Genomic DNA, 19,525 nt, shown 5'->3' on the forward strand with positions numbered 1-19,525 from the left:
TCAAACTTGCTCTTCCATAAGCAAATCCATATCAAACAGATCGGCACTGCCAGCGTTATCTGAATTCCTCCAGATTTCACCGGGTGAATACTAAAGACCTCCAACTGCAGTCCACGCCAGCACAGCACTGATTAAAAATGGATCGTAACCTGTTAGAAACCCGGGCTAGCAGGCAGCAGCAGCCTGGTGAGACGGAGCACCAGAGTTAACGACAGCGGGTAATTAGGGTGGGCTTGACGGCCGGGATCCCTCTGCCTCACCAAAGAGAAGGGAATGGTTCACAGCAATTATTAGGTAAGTATCCTCACCAAAAGCGCAGGTGTTGCTGCCCCACCCCAGCTTACTGCACCTTCAACTGCAGTCCTTTGCAAAACTAAACCGGAAAAGCGAGTTGCTGCACCATGGGGCTTGCATGATGAGACAAGGCTGAGTAGTCCAAACCATAGTGCTCCGTGCATCCAGGAGCCTCCTATTTATTGACCAAGAGGGCTGACATCAGGTACCTGCCCTCTCTTGCACAAGAGCATCCAGCCAGTTGAACATGCACCCAAAAATACCCTTTCGGTGACTTCATCTTTCCCTTTCCCATTAACTCAAGCCACAGCTCCCACTCCCAGGGAGTGATACTGACCAGATGCAGGTCAGTATCTCACAATAGGAGTCACTTTCAGCCTGGATCTGTCATCTCTGCCCACCAGCCTTTGTTCAGCGCCAGGAAGAGATTTCACCCACAAAGGCAAAAAATTTTGGCAGCATGGGAGGACCTCAACCACCTCAGGCGTGTGCACCCAGGCAAGTGACAACAGGTGATGCCACAGCTACTGCTCTCAGCCCCTCAGGGAAAGGGCCAGCAATAAGCTGCTAAATTGTTCCTATGAAAGTACAGTTTCACTAAGTGGACACGACATTTAGTCTTTGCAAAATTAGTATTTTGCCATCTTACTGGACTGTGTAAGGCATTTCCAGACATGACAGTGCTACTATGCACCACAAGTCCATGCTACCACAAAAGCGTATTTCTAAGACACTTACCCCAAAAGACTTTCTAATTTTACTTTTGAACAAACCTAGCCAAAACACCTTTGTGGAACAGCTTTTTTTTTTTTTTTTTTTTTTAAATATATTTTACTCCAACCACCTTCTTACCACATATTAGCAAAACTAAATCGGCTTCCAGAGGGGATTACATTAAAAAAAAAAAAAAAAAAAAAAAACCAAAAAAAAAAACAAACAAACAAACAAACAAACAAACAAAAAAAAAACCCACCACCACACAACAAAAAAACCCCACCACAATTCTCCCAGGAGACAAATACTGACCATTTTTAATTCGGCCATTTCAAAGTCAAAACAGATCGATTAACTGACCCGACTACTCTGCATCCAAACCAGCAAGAAGTGGTTAAAACTCCGCATTCAACAATTTCCACTCCAAAACCATACTGAAAAACAAAACTACTGAAAATACCAGTCTTACTTGCTCACCCCTAAAGAACTTCACTAACAGTTTCTCCCATTGCTGCACTATTCACAAGTCATCTGAAGAGCAATCCAATCTTTCAAGAGAAAAAAAGAAGGAATGAGAAGCCACCAATTAATCAATGACTGCTGGTCCGCGACCGCTTTAATGCGGTTCAAGACTGCACAGGCTTTACTCCGGGAGCTGGAGCTGCTGGAAATGCCATGAGATTTCCATCGGAACCCACTAGTTTATGGCTATGAACCAGTGCTCCAGACAAGCTTCAAACATAATGCAAGCGCCAGCGTGCAAGGGGAACAGTGACAAAAAGCGGCACTTCCCTCAGATGTGCACACATGGCTTTATCGCGCCTGGACTGATTAGCAAGAGGAGGAGATTCTCTGTGTGTGCAAGAATGTCCCCAACAAAGGTTCGGTGCGCAGGTATGCGAAGCGACAGGCGCCGCACACCCTTTTCTCCCTCTTGGGACCGCCGTTGCCCCCAGCTCCCCGGGATGAGCGCATCCCTCGCTGCCGCGCACGGGCAGCCTGGGGCGGCTTCCACGGCTCCCCCGGGGCAGCGGCTCCCGGGGAGCGCCGTTCCCACGGGGCTCAGCCCGCCGCCTCCGCCCGCCTCGGGGGCCGCTCGCACAAAGCGCCGGCGGCCCCGGACCCCCCGCGCGGTGTCACCCGGCCGCGGGTGCCCTTCCCGCGGGGGAGGCGACACGGCTGCCGGCAGAGAGCGGCCGGTCCCCCCCGCGCCGTCCCTCGTTCGGCGCCCCGCCGCAGCCTCCCTCCCGCGCCCCCCAGCACTCACCGGCGGCGGGCTCGGCGCGGCGGAGCACGGCCAGCACCAGGGCGAGGAGCGCGGCGAGCGCGGGCCCCGCTCCGCGGGCCATGGCCACGGCCGCTCCCGCCGCCACAGGCTCGGCGGAGGGATCTGGGCGCCCACCGCGCGCGGAGGGACACGGCCGCGCGAACCGCCCCCGCTTCCTCCGCCGCGCCGCGCCGCGCCCCGCCCCGCCCCGCCCGCGCTGCCGCCAGGGGGCGCCCGCCCCGCGTCACTGAGGGGCGGGAACGGGGCGGGAGCGGGGCCGGACCGTGGGCGATGGGGGCTGAGGAGGCTAAGGGGCCGGGCCGTGGGCGATGGGGGCTGAGGAGACTGAGGGGCTGGACCGTGGGCGTGGGGGCGATGGGGACTGAGGGGACTGAGGGGCCGGACCATGGAGATGGAGGCGATGGAGGCTGAGGGGCCGGACCGTGGGCGTGGGAGCGATGGGGACTGAGGAGACTGAGGGGCCGGACCGTGAGCTTGGGGGCGATGGGGACTAAGGGGACTGAGGGGGCGGACCGTGGAGATGGGGACTGAGGGGACTGAGGGGCCGGACCGTGGGGATGGAGGTGATGGGGGCGATGGGGATGGGGATGGGGATAGGGAGTGGAGGGGATGCACTGGAGATGGGGGCGCGAGGGGCTTAACCATGGGGATGGGAAATGATGGAGGGCGGTGGGGATGAAGTGCGGGGATGGGCATGGATAGGGAGCAGCCGAGATGGGGGTACAAGGGGCTGGACCTTAGGGATAGGGGAAGATGGGAGGCAGTGGGGATGGAAGCTGATGGCAGCAAGGGTGGGGGAATGGAGAGTGAGGGCAGAAAGGCACGTTGTGCCTCAGCAGGGTGGTGGCAGTGGTGGCAGGTACCCACAGGAGAGGACAGTGGGGCTCTCCACCTGACACGCTGTGCTTCCCTTCACTCAGATATGGGGTGCAGGCAGCTGCTGGGCAGGGATCTGGAGTGTTCCCATTGGGATGGGAAATCCAAAACCAGCCTCGGCCACCGAGGCTCACCCCAGTGAGCAAGGGAGCTTCTGGAGCAGATGGACAAGCTCACTGCCCCATGGTTCACCCCCACAGCTGCTCCTGCTGCAAAAGCCCAGGAGGAGACCTGTATTCACACGGAAGAGGTCTCAGGAGGACAGCAGCTGGATTCAGCCTCAAGATCCATCCCAGCCCTCAGCTATCATTTAAAGCGTTAAAAATCCTTCTGCCCTGGCTCAGGCTCCGGAGGACTGAGAGCCCTTTGTGTGCAGTGCTGACACGGCAGCCTGGCCCGTGAAGGCAGGATTGTACTGGGTCTGGGGGAGAGAGGGGGCTATGAATAAACCCCACTGTTTTTCCCCTGTAAGTCTCCATATCCCAGAGTTCCTCCCAAGTATGAGGCTGGACAGTCAGTCCCCTAACCCCATTATGATTTTTCCAGGTATTCCAGTGCAGCCATTTGACAAGTCTCCCTCCATTCTGCAGAGCTGTCAGAGCCTCCTGTTGCCACTCCAACAGCTGCTCGTGGGCAGCAGCTTGTGCCTCAGAGCCATGATGGCCATTCCATGGGATTACTCCTGGCCCATTGCCCTCTCTACAGCTCCTCACCTGCTGAGGTGGAGGCCAGCCCCCCAGGATGCCCCAAAACTTCCCACATAGCAAATTATGGGTGGCACTGACCAGCACTCAAGTTAAAATGATGACAAAGGCAAGCTGGGAGTTTGAGGAGGGACAGACAGGGAATGTGACTACAACAAAAAGAATTTGGGGATGCTTTCCTGAATACATATTCAGGAGGAATTCTGGTGTTTCACCAAGAGCTGCCATTTCCAGCTCCCCTCAGCACTGAGCATTACTTATCACCCTTGACCTTGAAGTGGCTCATCCTCCACTTTGTTTCGCTTGGCCTGAGCACAAGCCTCTGAGCCCAGTGCAGGCACAGGATCCTCAGCCTCCCTGGCACAGCTCTTGGGAGCAAGCAGCTCCAACTGGCAGCTGAGGCTCAATGGGAGAATCCAGCCTGGAGGAGGGAAGGTGTTGCTTCCCTCCTGCAGCTCTGGGGAGCTCTTTCTCTCTGCTCTGACCCTGAGCTCATGGGTGCACATGGACTCAGTTGCTCATGGGACAGAGCATCCCATGGCAGCTCTGTTGGGGAGATAAAAGGGGTGAGAGCAACTATGAATGGGTCCTTTGCATGATAGAGGCTGGGGGTGACTGAATCCGGATGGACAAGAGTGGATTTTGCTGCCAGGAAGGTGAGGGCCAAACTTCTCTCAGCTGCTCTGGCAAGCTGAGTAGTGTGTGCCAGCAGGGAATGCACAGAGCAGAGCAGAAAGGGGACAGGGACAGGCACCCCACTGTGTCCCCACGCCAAGGTTCCTCAATTAGCTCCCAATCATCCTCATGATTCTGCTGTTAAGCAATAAATCCTTTACAGAGGAGTTTAAAATGTGTTTCAGCATTTCTTCATCTTCATGCAGCCCTACTACACACCACCTCAGCCCCAGTTTCCCAGCCAGAGAAGACCAGCAGCCGACACTGGAACTGGAGAGCTCTGGCAAGGTTTCCTGCAGTTTCCATCTGGTTTGTGACCATGCCTTCTCCCTCTTTGCCCGCGGAGTGTCTCACCCAGGTGTGAGAACCAAGCCACACCCGCCCAGGGTGGCGAGGGGAGGCTGACAGGGTGCTTGGCACAGGGCTGGGTGCACTCTGGCACTGGAAGCGATGCCAGCTGAGGATGCCAGCTGAGGGATTAGGAGAGCTGAACAGGCTCCATATCCACAGCAGAGTTTGTTAAACGGCCTCAGCAATTAGGGAAACCCTAATCCCTTGTCTGACAAAGACTGGGAGATCAGGCCCTCCCTGTGACTCCACTCAGTGTCTCACCCTGCCTTGATTTTGGTTCCACAGAGGATCCACACACTTTTCTCAGAGAGAAAGCTCCCAGGATCAGCATCTCCCCACATCCCAAATACCTCACCTCTCTCCAGCTGGGAAATTCTGCCAGCTGAAATACTGAAGCCCTGCAGTGCTCTCCCCTGCTCCCCTCACAAAAGGCAAAATGCATTTGAACTTTCTGAGGTGCTTTTTGTGTGTCTGTACCTGGTCCGTGTGGACCATGGCACTTCTCTGTCCCTCTCCTTGGAGGAACTGCTGATTTCAACAGCTTTGCATTGGCTTGCTCAGAATAAATTGTGTTTTCTTGCAGTCATTTTCAGTGGCACTGAGGTGGTTCAGGTATTCAGACCTCAGCTCATCCAACACCTCAATGCCTGCTTCACATCCCTGGTTTTACATGTTATCCCAGATAAATGTTGCCTTTATCCCAGATAACTGGCCCCTGATCTGGGGGTCCTTATGACAAATGTGCTTGAGTCATATGTCCCAGCTTTCTCATTTGTGATCAGAAAAGCTGAAACCCCATTAAAATAGGAGCTGAGAGTATTTCATAGTTGCAAGATGTCAGTAGCCAAGAGGTTTAATAAAAGCAGGAGTGAGAGAGGCTTCCAACAAAATCCTCAGGGCCAGCAGCCTTGTGCCTGCGCCGCCGCAAATAGCTTGTCCTGTGGCTCATCTGCAAACTCTTAACATCCACATGACTTGGCTTATGCCATGATTACCTTACCTGCCAGCCAGCCTCGTCTTAAAAAGAAACGGAGAAGTGCAAACGCATTCCTGCATCAAGCCATGCAGGAATGCACTGGGCTCCCTGTTCTGCCTCTGCTGCTTAATCGCCAGGGGAATTTGTAGCCTCTGCCTTGCCTGCTGGCCGCCTACTCTCAGCAGCCCCTGAAGTATTTCAATTGCAGATGGAGTTGAGCAGCTTTTACCGAAGTTGGTCTGACGTGCAGAGTGGCCATTAAGCTCCCGAAATGCCCCTGGCTCTGCACATGCAATGGAACAAGAATCCAAGGATTTGTGGTCACTCTCCGGGTCACAGCCAGCACTGTAATGATGGCTGGCACAGCGGTATGGCCATGGCTCAAGGAACGGGCAGCTGCTCATCACGATCACTGGGTTCCTTTTTTTTGGGTCCGTATCCCGGACTGACTGAATAAAAGGGAATCTGTAACCCTCCCTCTTGATCAGCAGCCTCTAGGTAGCTACAGCAGTGATCTGCAGCAGGCAAATCCTGCTCCTCTCCCAGTGCACGCACAGCCCATGCAAGCCACCCCTCTGGGGTCGTGCTGCAGCATGGCTATGCAGGCACATTCCCCATCAGCTGTGGTCCCCATGCATGTAGGGGCACAGGAAAGCAGCATAGGGGCTTCCTCCTATCTCTGTGGGACCCGGCCTCAGTCCCCAGACTTGCTGTTATGTCCCTCCTGTCACCAGGCAGGAGCCTTGTGCTGCGCTGCAGCCAAGCTGTGCCAGAGGCCACCCAGTCCCTCCCCTCGAGAGTTCCCTCCTCTCCCAAGATGGGTGCCTGGAGCAAGATGCAATCGCAACTGCAGGGGGCTCATTGCTATGAAGGGGGGAACATGAAACTCCAGGAAAGGTCCTGAGGAGCCACACACACCTCAGGGTCTCCAGGCTCGGGCACCACAGCGACCCATGCAGGTCCAGTGCATAGGATTTGGGGTCATTGTAGCTCCAGCAAGCACAGTTTATTCTGCTCCTCTGTGCAAATCCTGTCCCTGTTGCCAATTTGGGGGGGCCCCTTTTGTGGCCGACAGGGAGGGTGTGCTTTTGTTCCGGGTGCTGTGCCACAGTGGGGCTGGGGAATCCCGTGTGCAGTGATCACGGGCAGTGTGCCAGGGAAGCAGAGGGTGCTGGGGTGGCCAGAGAGCACCCGCAGGGCTGCGGAGGTGAAGAGAGGAGGAAAAGACAAAAAAGAAAAAAGGCGGTGACAGAGGAAACAGGTTTATCATCCCTCTGCAGAGGGCTGGGGCTCAGCCACAAGGGAGTTTCTGTGCCATTATTCAAAATCGCACTGGGCTGCTGCATGCAGCCGTGGATGAGTTCTGAGAGAGCCTCGTGGTAGGGTCCAACAGCCCCGCTGGGGTGGGCACGGGGAGCAGGGACTCCCCAACTTCTGCTTTATCCCCTGCGGTGGGTTTGTGAGCTCAGACATGAATGCAGCCGGCCGTGTGACACTCTGCAAGACTCAGAGCTGTGGGCAAACCCCGGGGCAGCCCTGCAGGGCACCCAAATACCGGGGCACAAGGCGGAGGAGAAGGGGGACAGGCTGGGGAGGGAAGGTGGCATGAGAAAGCAGAGCCAGGAATACGTCTGGGCAGATGGCTTAGAGACTGTGCAGGAGCTGCAGGAGAGTATCCTGCGGTGGAGAAGTCAAACCCCACCTCTACCCAGTGCAGGATCCTCAGCGAGCCTCAAAGAGCTCAGGTCTGGGGTGACCAACAGGGACAGAGTGGGGAGGGGGTCAGGGGCTAGGCAGGTGACCCAAGTCCTGCCCTGGGACTTGCCAAGGGCTCAGGACCAGCACAGCTGCATCGCTGGGGACAGGGGGGAGGGCACAGTTCAGAGGCGCTCTGGGGCAGGATGTGGCGCTGACTCAGGCCAATGGAGGAGCGTTGGTCCCACAGTCAGCTGTCTCTGGCCAGCTGCCAACCCAGCACCCCGCCCTCAGAACAGCCTTCATTTTAGGGTGGCAGAAAATCGACATCCTCCTTTCCAAAAGGTCACATTAAGGCAACACAGCAAAGTGTCAGGGGCAGAGGAGACCTCCTGAGCCCCTCAGTCTGGCTCTGTGGGACATCCCTCCATGGCTCCGGTGGGATTCAGAGCCCTCCAGAGCTGTGACAGCCTCACATTGGCCACATAGGGAAGGAGAACGAGGGTTACGGTGTTCAAAGGCTGAACTTCAAGCCCTGCCACCCTGACCATTGCTGTCCAAGCAGCTCTCTGGTGTTGGGTGCTTTGGGCAGTTGCTGCAGGCACAACCCTCCACACCACTGGGACCTTTACCCGTGGCAAAACAGCTTCCAGGAACCATTTGTGGCCAGACTGCCCTGGGGTCCCAGAGGAAAAGATGCTGGAACTGGATCTTCCTCAAAACCTAATCCTAAACGGGGTTTTCAAGTATGAGGAGATGCTTCAAAGCAGAGGAAGCAGCTGCTGCCCAAGTCAACACAGAAACCAAAACTCTCCTGCTCCCAGAGTGGTGCCAGTGCAGAGAGCAGCAACAGCCTGTGCCAGATGAGACATGGTTTATATTTGACACGGTGGCTGGAGCATCCAGCCAGCTTTTGCCATCCTGCTGCACTCTTCCTCTCCACAGTGCCGTGCCCCACCCATGGCAGGTTCTGCAGCATCTGGGAACCAGCTCTGCCTGTCCGCTCTTGGGAGGAAAGCCTCGTCACCCAAGCCCGGCGTGCCCAGCGGTGTAAACCCCCAGCGGGCAGGAGGGTACACAGCCATGTCCTTGGTATGCAGTCCCTGTTCCCTGCAGCAGGCACTGCCCCCAACAGCACCCCTGGCTCTGTGGCACAAAGACACCCAGGGGTGTCCAGACCTGAGCTGAGGGGCGTCAGCAGCCAAAACTGGCAGCTTTTCACCTCTGTGCTCACACAATGAGCAGAACAGCTCCCAGGACACTCTGCACCATCACCTTTCCTTTTGCACTCTGTCTGTACCCTGTGCCAAAATTTTCCCAGTGGCAATGGACACACTATGGGAGAGCTCAGCTCAGCTCAGGTGTGCTCTCTAAACCCACCCAAGCAGGGGCTTAGGTGCTACAGAGCTGCCAGGAGTTTGCACTGCTCCCAGGACCCACTTCCCCTGGCTCCACGTGTGCCAACATGGGACAAAACCCTTCGCCTCTGCTGGGCTGAGGGCGGTAGGTGCAGGAACTGGGGCAATGCCTAGAGGACAAAGGCTATTCCAGAGCCTCTGGAAGCAGAGAAGGACCTCAGAAGTAGAAATGGAAAAGGTGCTGGGTAGGAGGTGACAGGCAAACGCCCTGCGGGAATTGTCTCCATCCGTCCCAGCCGCAGCACCCTGGTTGAGCGGTGGGGTGAGGAGGGGCAGCACAGCCTGGTCCGGAATCCCTCGCAGGCACATTCATGGGGGGGGGGGCTGCGGTTCTTTGGGGAGGCCAGGGCACCGCAAGGAGCTGCGGGTGCCCTGAGGAGGAGCCCGCTTTGTGCCCGCAGCCGCGCAGCGCGTCCCAGCCCCGCGCAAGCACTGCCATCTGCAGGCAGAGCCCAGGGCCCGGCTCCGGCCGTGCCAGCACCGCGACTACCGAGCCAGCAGGGACCGGCCACCGCCTCCAGCAGGGCTGCGACCACCGCACACTCGGGCAGGAAGCCCCTGCTACCACGGGACCCTACCAGCCCAGAGCAGCCATCACGAAACACACGGGGAAAAAATGGGCGGTGGCTTCTCCCCTCTGCTCGAGCAGCCAGACAGGAGCCGAGATCACACCTGGCTGCGCAGGAGGCGCAGAGGCACCCCAGCAAAGCAAAACCCTGCCCACACTGCTCTCCCACGGAACATCAGCAGCACCCCTCATCTCTTCGAGGAACGAAAGGGGGCTTCGTGTTTTGAATCCAGCGAGGAAATTGCTCATAAGGCGTTCCCTGGAGCCCCACACTGGCCTGCGGGAGAGGACTCTGCATCCTTCCCTCTAGGCAAGCAGGACTTGCAGCTCCGTGTCCTGCTCACACTGACGCAGCCCATGGGGGATACACACCCCACTCACTCCTACTTTGTGCTGCTTCTCCTGTGCCCCCTATGAACAGCATGGCCACAAAACAGCCCCGGTAAAATCCCAGGGAGGCTGCCTGCTAACCAAGCAGTGATGTGCCAGCAGGGAGAGATCCCTGCTATAACCAAAGTACTGCTTCTCTGGCAGAAAACGGTCAAGATCACATCTTTCAACTAGTTCTGCCTCCAAAACAGAGCCCTTACCCCACGTGGGTCCATCTATGGGGTCTTCACCCTCTTGTGTCCCTGGAGGGAAGAAAAGCATCCACCAAGGTCACAGGAACAGGACACAGGACACTCCACGCTGCAGAGGGGATTTTTCAGAAGCATTTATTTCACTGCTGACACTGGGGCTGCAGGAGGCAGCTGCTCCCCGAGCTGCCCCGTGCTGCAGACACATCACCCCCCTCAATCACAACAACCCACGGATAGGTGGTGCCTGAAGGGTGAGACCTTCCAGTACTGACATTACACAGACCTACATCACTGGGACATTCACCTGGCAGGGACACCACTTAAAAGGACTTAAAATAATGATAAGAATTATAATAAAGCAACCTACAAAGTAACACTTAGAGGCATCATGCAGAAACCTGATTACTTTAGACTATATGGCAGCTCAGATTTGCTGGGTTCATTGGTGGACAAGTGTTGACTGCATTCTGCCAGTCCAACAAGGTGCCAAGTTGGGGAGCATTCCCAGACAGGACAACAGCTGTGTTTGCCCACCTCATGGCAGGAGACACTTCCAGGTCACATTTATACATCCAGAAATACACAAGGTTATGTGCTTGTAAAAGGTGCTGGGAAGTCCTGACACTTCCTTCTGTGACACCACCTGCTTCCTCTACCAAGTGGCAGACACTTGAGTGCAGCAGAGTGCCTGAGCTGTGGGGTTTCTTTTCTCTCTCTTTTTTTTTTTTTTTTTTTTTTTTTTTTTTTTTTTTTTGTTTTTTTTTGTTTTTTTTTGTTTTTGTTTTTGTTTTGTTTGTTTGTTTAATAAAACCAAAATCTGACTGCGAAAAATGTTATTCTCAGCACAGGTGGACCAAAAAAAAATTCATAAGAAAAATCACATGACACTGGTGATATAGAGATTGGCCCATAAGAAAGAAGAAGCTCTATACTATTGCCCCATAATGAGTTTTTCCTCACCTACAGTTTCAACTTCCCAAGTGAGGTAGGGAGAATATGACCACGGGTAAAAGAGGTGGTGTTTCTAAAGGATTCCACTGTTCTAAAGTTATCCTAATCCTTCATGTAAAGTTAAAGTGTTCTTTAAAGAAACACTGCCTTTTCTTCATAACAACATTCAGTGTTTTGGTTTTTTGGTTGTTTTGGGTGAGGGAAAGAGGGAGAAAGAAAACAAGGATCCCAGAGATGAAATGCTGGCAGTTTTGACACATTTCAGAAGGAAAGCACAGTTACAAAAAGGAAGGAAATAATGTAGTGAATCTGCAGCCTGAAGGGAAAAATAGAGAGTGCTGACATAGTTTGCACTGTGCCCGTTCCAACAGCAATGAATTACACACCCTGCTCATATGGAAACATACTGTCACACACAGCTGTCAGGAGAGGGAGAGTGGACACTTAGAAACCTGGAGTTTAATTTTGCAGGAACCAGTTAATACAGAAGCCTTCCACTGCCTCTCCTAGTACTGGACAGAATGTATCTTAAGGCATAGTTTAACATCCATTTCTTCCTAAAGCAATTTAAAGTAACAAGCCAGGATGTCAGACACAGAACACTCAACAGATATTCTGACAGAGGCAAAAGCTGGTTTATGTACAGTGAAATATTTGCCTTCAAACAGGGGGGTCTTAAGAAAGAAAGAGAGAAAGAAAGAAAGAAAGAAAGAAAGAAAGAAAGAAAGAAAGAAAGAAAGAAAGAAAGAAAGAGAGAAAGAAAGAGAGAAAGAAAGAGAGAAAGAAAGAGAGAAAGAAAGAGAGAAAGAAAGAGAGAAAGAAAGAGAGAAAGAAAGAGAGAAAGAAAGAGAGAAAGAAAGAGAGAAAGAAAGAGAGAAAGAAAGAAAGAAAGATAACTGCAGACTCAGATTCTAAAAAAGCAAACATTATCAACACAAGGAATGTTCATTAGAGTCCAGTTCCCACTAGAGCTACTCAACAGGAGGGAGGATGTACAATATGATTATGCTAAGCAGCACTGATTGACTGTTACCAGAGTGCCCCAGGAGGGGGAAGAACCTTGGGAGGCCAAACTCTGCAGTATCCTAGTGCAAACTGCCTCAGAGGAAAAGCCTGCAGTCAAAAAGCCTTTACACCTATTGTTAGGCTCCACTAAGAGATGCAGTAGCCAGGTGTCACCTAACAACTCCAGGACACTCCTGTGAAGGTAATGGTCCTGTGTGGATTCTAATGCACATCCCCCATGAGCAGTGTCCTGCACACATCCACCTGCCAGGCTACTGGCTTTCCCTCTTCCACAGCTGGGCCAGCTCACAGCCACCAGAACCTCACATAGACAATCAGCATGATGAAGAACACGGCTACGGCCACCAGCTTGGCGTATGTGGAGCGCATGTTCAGGTACTTGGCATCCTGGCGGTATTTCTTGGACAAACTGGACAAGTTGTTTGCCTTGGAATCAAGAGCTGTTAAAGGGAAAGGGGAGAGGAGTTAGGATTAACTGAATGTTCTCCAAATGTTACATTAAGTGTACAAGTTTCTCTGGAGCAGCTGGAAGTGCAGTGGTTTTGTGGCCTGTGCCTCCCTGCAGTGCTCCAGGGCTTGTGCTGCTGGGATGAGAGCCACCCGAGCTGGGGAGGTGCTGGTCTCTACCCACAGGAGCACCAGCACCTGTCAGCCCTTTCACAATACAGCTGATCCAGCTGAAACACTCACTGGGTTCACTGCTTTCCTCAGGAGGGTCAAGCCTTTCCCTCCAGGATGCTCTGCCCACCCAGCTGCCCAAGGAGACAGAGAGCTGTGTGCCAAACACTGGCCATTCCCAGTACCTGACAGGGCCTCTCCTCGCTGTAAGACCTCCTCAATGTTGGCCACCATAATCCTCTGCACATCTTGCAGCTCTGTGTTGATGGAGCCCAGGTTCCTCCTTGCCCGGCTATCAATGTAGAGCTTCTTGGTTTTCTGGATGTAGGTGTCTGGAAGGAGACAGGGCTATCAGGGGGAGTCCCACCTAGCACAGAGCAGCCTGGCTGCAGGAGGAATGGGAACATTGCTGAGACAGCCACAAGACAACATGCAAATATTCACTGGAGTGAGGCCAAGAGACTACAAGCAGGAAATCCAAAGACATGCACCATTTCCCTACCACTTCTCTATTCTCCTGCTCAGAGCACCCATGTCTCTAGTGCCAAGAAGAATTTGAGCTGTCAATTCCACAGGACAAGCTGCAGAGAACTCTGTGGCTGCTGCTCCCTCCCACCAAGAAGTTTAGCCATAGGGAGAGGGACCTCACCAAATTCAATGAAGGAATAGGGCCTGGAGACTGTTGGAACCTTCTTGCCATGCTGCTCATCAAACTCTGAGTGCAAGTCTTCCAGGTATGCAAAGGCCAGTTTCTTGGGGAATCCAGCTTCACATAGGACCAGGTAACACACTCCTTTCTCGATGATGTAGCTAAAAGAATGGCAGACAGAGCATTAATCAATCAATTTTGAACCTATCCCATCAAACACCATGCTGCACACCTTTATTCCTATGAGGGAATGAGAACTGAGTACAAGAACTTTTGGTTTTCTATGTCTTGATCAAGTGTAAACCTTTCTGCAAAGCAATGGGTTATCTCTTCTTTAGCCAAAATATATTTTCTTGTAGCCTCAGATCCTACACTCATGCCAACAGTCTTGGGCTTTGACTGCAGGTGAACAAAAGCTAGCATGTGAATACCATCAGCTTAATAAAATACCAGCAACAGAAGAGTTGTAATCTTGGAGTATAAAAGGGAGAACACCCTGCAGTCAGGAGGAGGGGACCACAAGAAAGTTTGCCAGCAGACTAGAGGGGAAGGTGACCAACATGTCTTTAACTGGCAGCACAGCCAAGTTCCTGAGGCCCACAGATGGGAAACTGAGGCACTGAGATGAACAGACACACAGAGGAATTTGGTCTCAGGATGCTGGGAAGCCACCCAGTGACTGCTAGCTGTCCCTCTCCATTTTGGAGGGCTGGGTATCCCCTTCCTCCAGCACCACCAGCCTGTGGGAGGGGTTCTGCTATGCACATGCATCCACAGGGGCAGCAGGGGAGGGGTACTGGGGCTAGATGGATTCTGGTGACCCTACAGGCTCATCATGGGTAGGTGTGACCATGCCACCAGTTCTCTGGCTGCAAGGTGAGGAGCTCCAAAGCACACAGTGGCACACCTGCTGCTGTGTAAAGTTTGGTTTCCCCCTCAGCTGAGGGCACATGGGTCTTCTCACCCCAGCACCAACCTTGAGATTATTTAGGCTTCACTATGTCACTCTGCTGCTCCTCACTCCCACCTGAATTCTCCTCCTTGCTTAGCCAATATAAAAATAAAGGCTACAATACTCCCACCAAAACCAAGGGGGTGGAGACAATAAACAGCCCTGTAAACATTTTTGAATGCTTCTGTATATTCTTCAGGATGGAGTGTGAATGCTACTTTTAGGTTACCTTCCTTTGACTTTCTGCATAATGCCATTAAGTATTAGTCTGGTTAGCATAAAGATTAGCAGTGTATTAAAAAAATGATCCAGTCCTGAGGGCACTGTAGTAAAATAAGCAGCTTAAAAAATTGTTAATAAACACATCAGGCTTACAAAACAACTTTCTCACTCCCTACTATTTTTCCAGATGCCCCAGCAGGGCCATGTCCTTTAAAGCAGCCATCCTCACCTTGTTCCTGGGCTCAGGAGTATCCATTTCTCCTGCCTCTATATGGCCTGTGTGTGAACCCTGGCAGCCTTCAATCAACAGCTGATTTACCCCAACCAGAAGCAAGAAACTCCAGCTGCCATAATCCATTCCACAGCATGTCCCAACGTGCCCGTGGCCTTTGGCCCTTTTATGTTCCTCAGGTTGGACTGCATCAGTGCACAGACCAATCTCACCATCAAGCTTCTGTTCTTCTCTTACCCCTGGAGACCTGCTTGACACATTGGAGCTGCTACAGATCAACACCTGGAGCTTGATTTAGCCACTGCCATGACGAGCAAGACTTGAGCAAATCTTTTGAAATGAGGAGAACCAGTGTCAGAAGGGAATTCTGACAGCCCTGCTGGAGCAGCACTCTCCAGGTCAGAATCCTCTGAGGAACATGTCCCATCAGCACAGGTCTGTTTATCTCTGCCTGGGCCTGCTGGTCCTGCCTGCAGCTCTTCAGCTGCATTTCCCACTTGCTTCTCCCAGGTAAGATATTCAGCATGTTGGATTTAAAGTTGGTCTGTCAGTACCACAGAGAGTGAGCTCACCTTATTCTGCCCCAGATTCAAACAATTTTGTCAACTTCAGACCAGAGTTCCTGCACAGCTGGGCTTCTCGGTTTAATACTTTGTGTGCACCTCCAAGCATCAGCACAGCACCTGCCTGCATGTCCTCACTTAAGGGGCAGATGTGACCATTTGCCATGGTTAACTCTGCACAGAGTGCAGCCAGCCTGTTTCCTGTGATCATGTTGGACATTTTGAGAGAGAAAAACTTTATCCTGGTAACAGTGGCAAAGGCCAAGGGTTGCTTTTAAATGACAGGTAAGAGTCACTTCAGCCATTTATCAGCCAAAGGTCACCTGCTCACTGACAGCACAGCAGACACCATCAGTGTTCCTGCACCTGCACAGCCCCTAGTGCTGCTGCTGGAAAGGTGACAGCTTTTGCAGCTGAAGCCTAGGCATAGCATTTGCCAGAAATCACCTAAGTGCTCACAATTTATTTTAATTTCAAGTTTCAGTAAGGCTCAGCTCTTTGCACCACTTTGAACTGATGAAGCAGCTAAAGATGTTCAACACCACCTCAGCAAGTTCAGCAACACCCTTGTCCATGCTACTAACTCCCCCGACAAAATGCTCTGTCCTGCCTTGTGCTGCCCTCAGCAGTCAGAGCTCTGATGTGGCAGGAAAAGATTGGTGTGCTGCGTTAACAAGCAGTGTGGTCATCGGTCAGCGTTATTTTAGACCAAATTTCAAATTCCCCCGTCAGCTCCCCTTCCAGCAGAGGGACATTTCTGACCTGAAAGTGTTCTTTTCACACTGTGTCCTGCTGTAATGTCCCACCTCAAAGGAGGCAGAAGCAAGTGCTCTGCAGCAGCAGCAGTGGGTATCAGTGGCCAGCAAAACCTACCCAGGGACTAACTCAACCCAGAAACAGGAACACTCCTGTCCCTGTCTGTCTGCCAGCCGGGTAACCTGGCTGTTCCTTTGAGACAGCTGGCAAAACAGGCCTGCCCAAGACCTCCCTCCTCATCAGAACTGGTGTCATTACAGCCACCACTAAGAGGCTTTGATTTCCTGGGCAAGTGTTGCCACCTTCCCAGACATTGCTCTGCTTGCATCATGGAAGTAATTAAAGAAGGGATTTACTGGGATCTACAAAGGCTCTTTCCCAAGGCTGCACTGCCAGGCAGAGCTACACCCATGCTGTGCTAAGGAGACACTCAGAAATGAGGGAGTTTTTAAATTCTGTGAAGATTTAACTTGTAGAAAAAAAAAGACCAGCACTTAGCACATAACTCCAGCAACAACATCCAAATTAGGGCCATCCTTTGACAACTGTAACTCCCTATCAAAGGCAAACAGAAGCCCAGAGAAAAGATTTTTTTAAAAAAAATCTTGTTGCAGTTAGCATATGTAAGACAACCACAAGAAAAGCATCCCTCAAAACCTCATGGCTTTTGCCAAAGATTGCCCATCCAAAAAATCCCTGCCGCCATCTATTCACGTCACTGAATCTCTGAGGAAAGGGATGGGGTGGGAGATCTAAAGGGCTCCTGTGGTTGGAGAGGCCTAAAGCCAACCTCGCCCTGCATTCAAAGGCCACCTCCCCCTCACCCAGCCACAAACACACACCCAGTCACTCAGGGCCACCTGGAGACTGAGAGTGATCCTGCTGCAGGTGGTGCCCAGTGTGGGAATCCTGGCACATTCCTGCCACAGCTCTGCTTGGAGACCTCACCTGGCACCTGAGCTTTGAGACTTCCAGCAGGTATTCCTGTCACACACAATTCTGATACCTGTCAAGATCTTGACTAAGCTCTCAAGCATTATTCTGCCAGTTAATGACATGTCACAGAAAGAAGCATTTCCTTCCTCACACACAGGCCTTCCTGCCTTGCAGGGACTGCCAATCCCCCCTCTGCTCACCTACCTCTCCACACCCCCTGTTATTAAGAAATAAGGATGCCTGAACCTGTGTAAGATTTCCTTATTTCATATCCACGCTCCCCTGCAGGAGTACTACTGGAGAATGTCAAAAGTGCTTTTAAATCGAGAGCTCCCAAGCAGTTAGGAAATTAATTAGACACGCCCAACAAATCTAGCAACAATAAGACTGAATTTACCGGATGAGAGAAAGAAGTCTGTCAGATTTCAAGACAATGATAATAGAAATACTCAGAGATGCTCGGTGGGCTTGTAATGCACGAAAGCTGAGCACTCACAGGGCACAGAGAGGACAATCCTGTGCAGGAGGAGCTCACACTGGCACTGCCAGACTGGCTTTACAAGGACAGATCTCTTTAAAGACAAGATACAAGAGGACCAGAAGACGCAGTGAAGGCATAGCAGAGAGTGCAAACAAACAAAAAACCAGAAAGGGAATGGATCCTGTACTGTCTGCAGCAAAGGCAGAACTATGAACCTGGATGAAAACCAAGTAGCAGACACCTGTGCCAAGCAGTGACAACTCACTCTCCCCTTCCAGCAGGGCTGACAGGCCACCTCTTCCAGGCAGTCCTGTTTCTAACAAACCTTCATCCCGACCCAGAAGAGCCCTTGCCCATTCCCACAGCTGAGGAGCCGGTATCCCCGGCAACCCTCCTGGTACTCACTGGAAAGCCATGGCTCCTGCCTCCAGGGTGCATCTCGTCGGGGACTGCTCGTTCAGCTTGCGGAAGAGCTGCTTCGCCTGGCTCTGGTACTGCTGCAGGTCGCGGCCTGACTGAGAAGGCAGGGAGGGAGGAGAACGGGCTGCTGGGGCGGAAGCGGAGACACACCGGGGAGGCTCCGCGGCTGCCGGGACCAGTCCGACAGCACCGGCTGGCTCTCCCCCTCCCACCCGCCACCACTGGGAGGCAAACGCTTGTGCAGAGTCGCCCTGCCGTGAGAAGGGACTGAGCGGGTCCCGGTAGGTCGCCCCCCGCCCGCTCCTCACCGACAGACCGGCCCCTCCCGGCACGCGCCCCGCCGGCCCCACCTGCTCGTCCTCTTGCATGGAGGCGGCGAGGGGGAGCCCGTCCGCCACGCGGGCGATCATCGTGAGCAGAACCATGGTCGCGCCCGCCACCTGCCCTGCCACGGAGCCGCCCGGAAACTGCCACCGCCGCTTCCGGTGCGCGGCCGCCGCGCCGGCGGCACTTCCGCCCGACCCCGGGAAGAGCGGGGGCAGCGGGCGCGCCTGCGCCAATGCGAGGCCACGCCCCCACGGTCACGTCCCCGGGCGGGAGCGCCCCGTTCGACCAGACACGGCCCCTCCGCGCGGCCACGCCCCCGGCGCTCTGCCCACGCCCACTAACCACAACCACGCCCCCTCCACAGAGACACGCCCTCTCAGGGGCCGCGCCCCCAGTCGTGACCACGCTCCCTTTGGCCCCGCCCCCTTGACGCGCCCCCGCGGGCGGGGCGGGGTGGTGGCGGCCCGGCGCGGTGGGCGCGCGCCAGGGCGGCGGGCACAGCCATGGCGGCGGCGGCCGAGCGGAGCCGCCTCAGCTTCCCCGGCGGCACCGGGGCCCTTGGGCGGCCCGTGCCTATGAACCTGTTCGCCACCTGGGAGATCGACGGCTCCAGCCCCAGCTGCGTCCCCAGGTAACGGGCGGGCGAGGGCGCGGACCCCACCCCCCTTCCTTCCCCAGCTTCGCGGCTGCTTCCTCGATCCTCTCTCCCATCACCTGTGGGGTCCTCCCCGCAATCGCAGAGCTCCTTCCGCCCCTCGCCGCTACCGCAGCGACGGGCACGGGTCCTCCCGCGCCTTCAGTGGGTTTTGGGATGGGTGGAGGTGCAGGGACTCCCAACCCCACAAGGGGTGGGGGGTTGCTGCCGTCTGCGTCAGGTGTGTGCGGGGGTCACCTTCACAGCGAGTGTCCCCCTCCAAGCCCCCGGCGTGGGCTGGGTGCTGGTGGCAGGGTTTGGCGTTCCCTCGAGCCGCGCCATCCCCCGGGAGTGCTGCGTTGACGGCGCCTTTCCCCGGGAAATGCCCCGCAGGAATGGGCTCGGGGTGCGCATCCCTCTCTCCGGTGATGGTTTTTCTCCCTCTCCCCGTCTCGTCTGTTTCCCCGCCTCTGCTGTGTGTAAACACGCGGTCGTGGTCCCTGCCTGCGCTGGTTTTAGCTCTCATGGTAGGCATTCCTCTTAGTTTTAATAAATTTTGCGCTCTTTAAGCCTAGCTCAGAACAGAATGCCTATGAGGATTTAAACGTGCCAGAGACA

The 19,525-nt window shown here is 54.0% G+C and overlaps 3 protein-coding genes across 9 annotated transcripts in view; 1 reads left to right on the forward strand and 2 right to left on the reverse strand.

Annotated features, from left to right (window-relative positions):
• Positions 1-2,357, reverse strand: part of NOTCH2 (notch receptor 2) — a gene marked incomplete at its 5' end in the record, with an annotated part of 83,128 nt that extends 80,771 nt beyond the window's left edge. Inside the window, one exon of the mRNA XM_083867469.1 lies at positions 2,276-2,357. Within this exon, the coding sequence (XP_083723595.1) occupies positions 2,276-2,357 (82 nt within the window). The remainder of the gene's footprint in view (positions 1-2,275) is intronic.
• Positions 2,358-10,259: 7,902 nt separating this feature from the next.
• On the reverse strand, positions 10,260-18,430 carry SEC22B (SEC22 homolog B, vesicle trafficking protein). Its single transcript, XM_083867831.1, has 5 exons — positions 18,297-18,430; positions 17,932-18,041; positions 13,385-13,545; positions 12,921-13,067; positions 10,260-12,557 (listed from the first exon to the last, which is right to left on the reverse strand). Exons 1-5 carry the CDS (start codon positions 18,369-18,371, stop codon positions 12,403-12,405), a joined length of 648 nt encoding a protein of 215 aa, XP_083723957.1. The 5' UTR covers positions 18,372-18,430; the 3' UTR covers positions 10,260-12,402.
• Positions 18,431-18,776: 346 nt separating this feature from the next.
• PACS2 (phosphofurin acidic cluster sorting protein 2) overlaps positions 18,777-19,525 on the forward strand; it is a gene marked incomplete at its 5' end in the record, with an annotated part of 78,120 nt that continues 77,371 nt past the window's right edge. For 4 of the 7 annotated variants that reach the window (XM_083867146.1, XM_083867147.1, XM_083867148.1 and 1 more), the window contains one exon: positions 18,842-18,904. In XM_083867146.1, the coding sequence (XP_083723272.1) occupies positions 18,849-18,904 (56 nt within the window). Of the gene's footprint in view, positions 18,905-19,525 lie in introns of all 7 variants that reach the window. The other 3 variants (XM_083867144.1, XM_083867145.1, XM_083867150.1) reach the window with 1 other exon arrangement.

This window comes from Zosterops lateralis, assembly GCF_965231275.1.
Source record: "Zosterops lateralis genome assembly, chromosome: 9".
NCBI classification, from domain to species: domain Eukaryota; kingdom Metazoa; phylum Chordata; class Aves; order Passeriformes; family Zosteropidae; genus Zosterops; species Zosterops lateralis.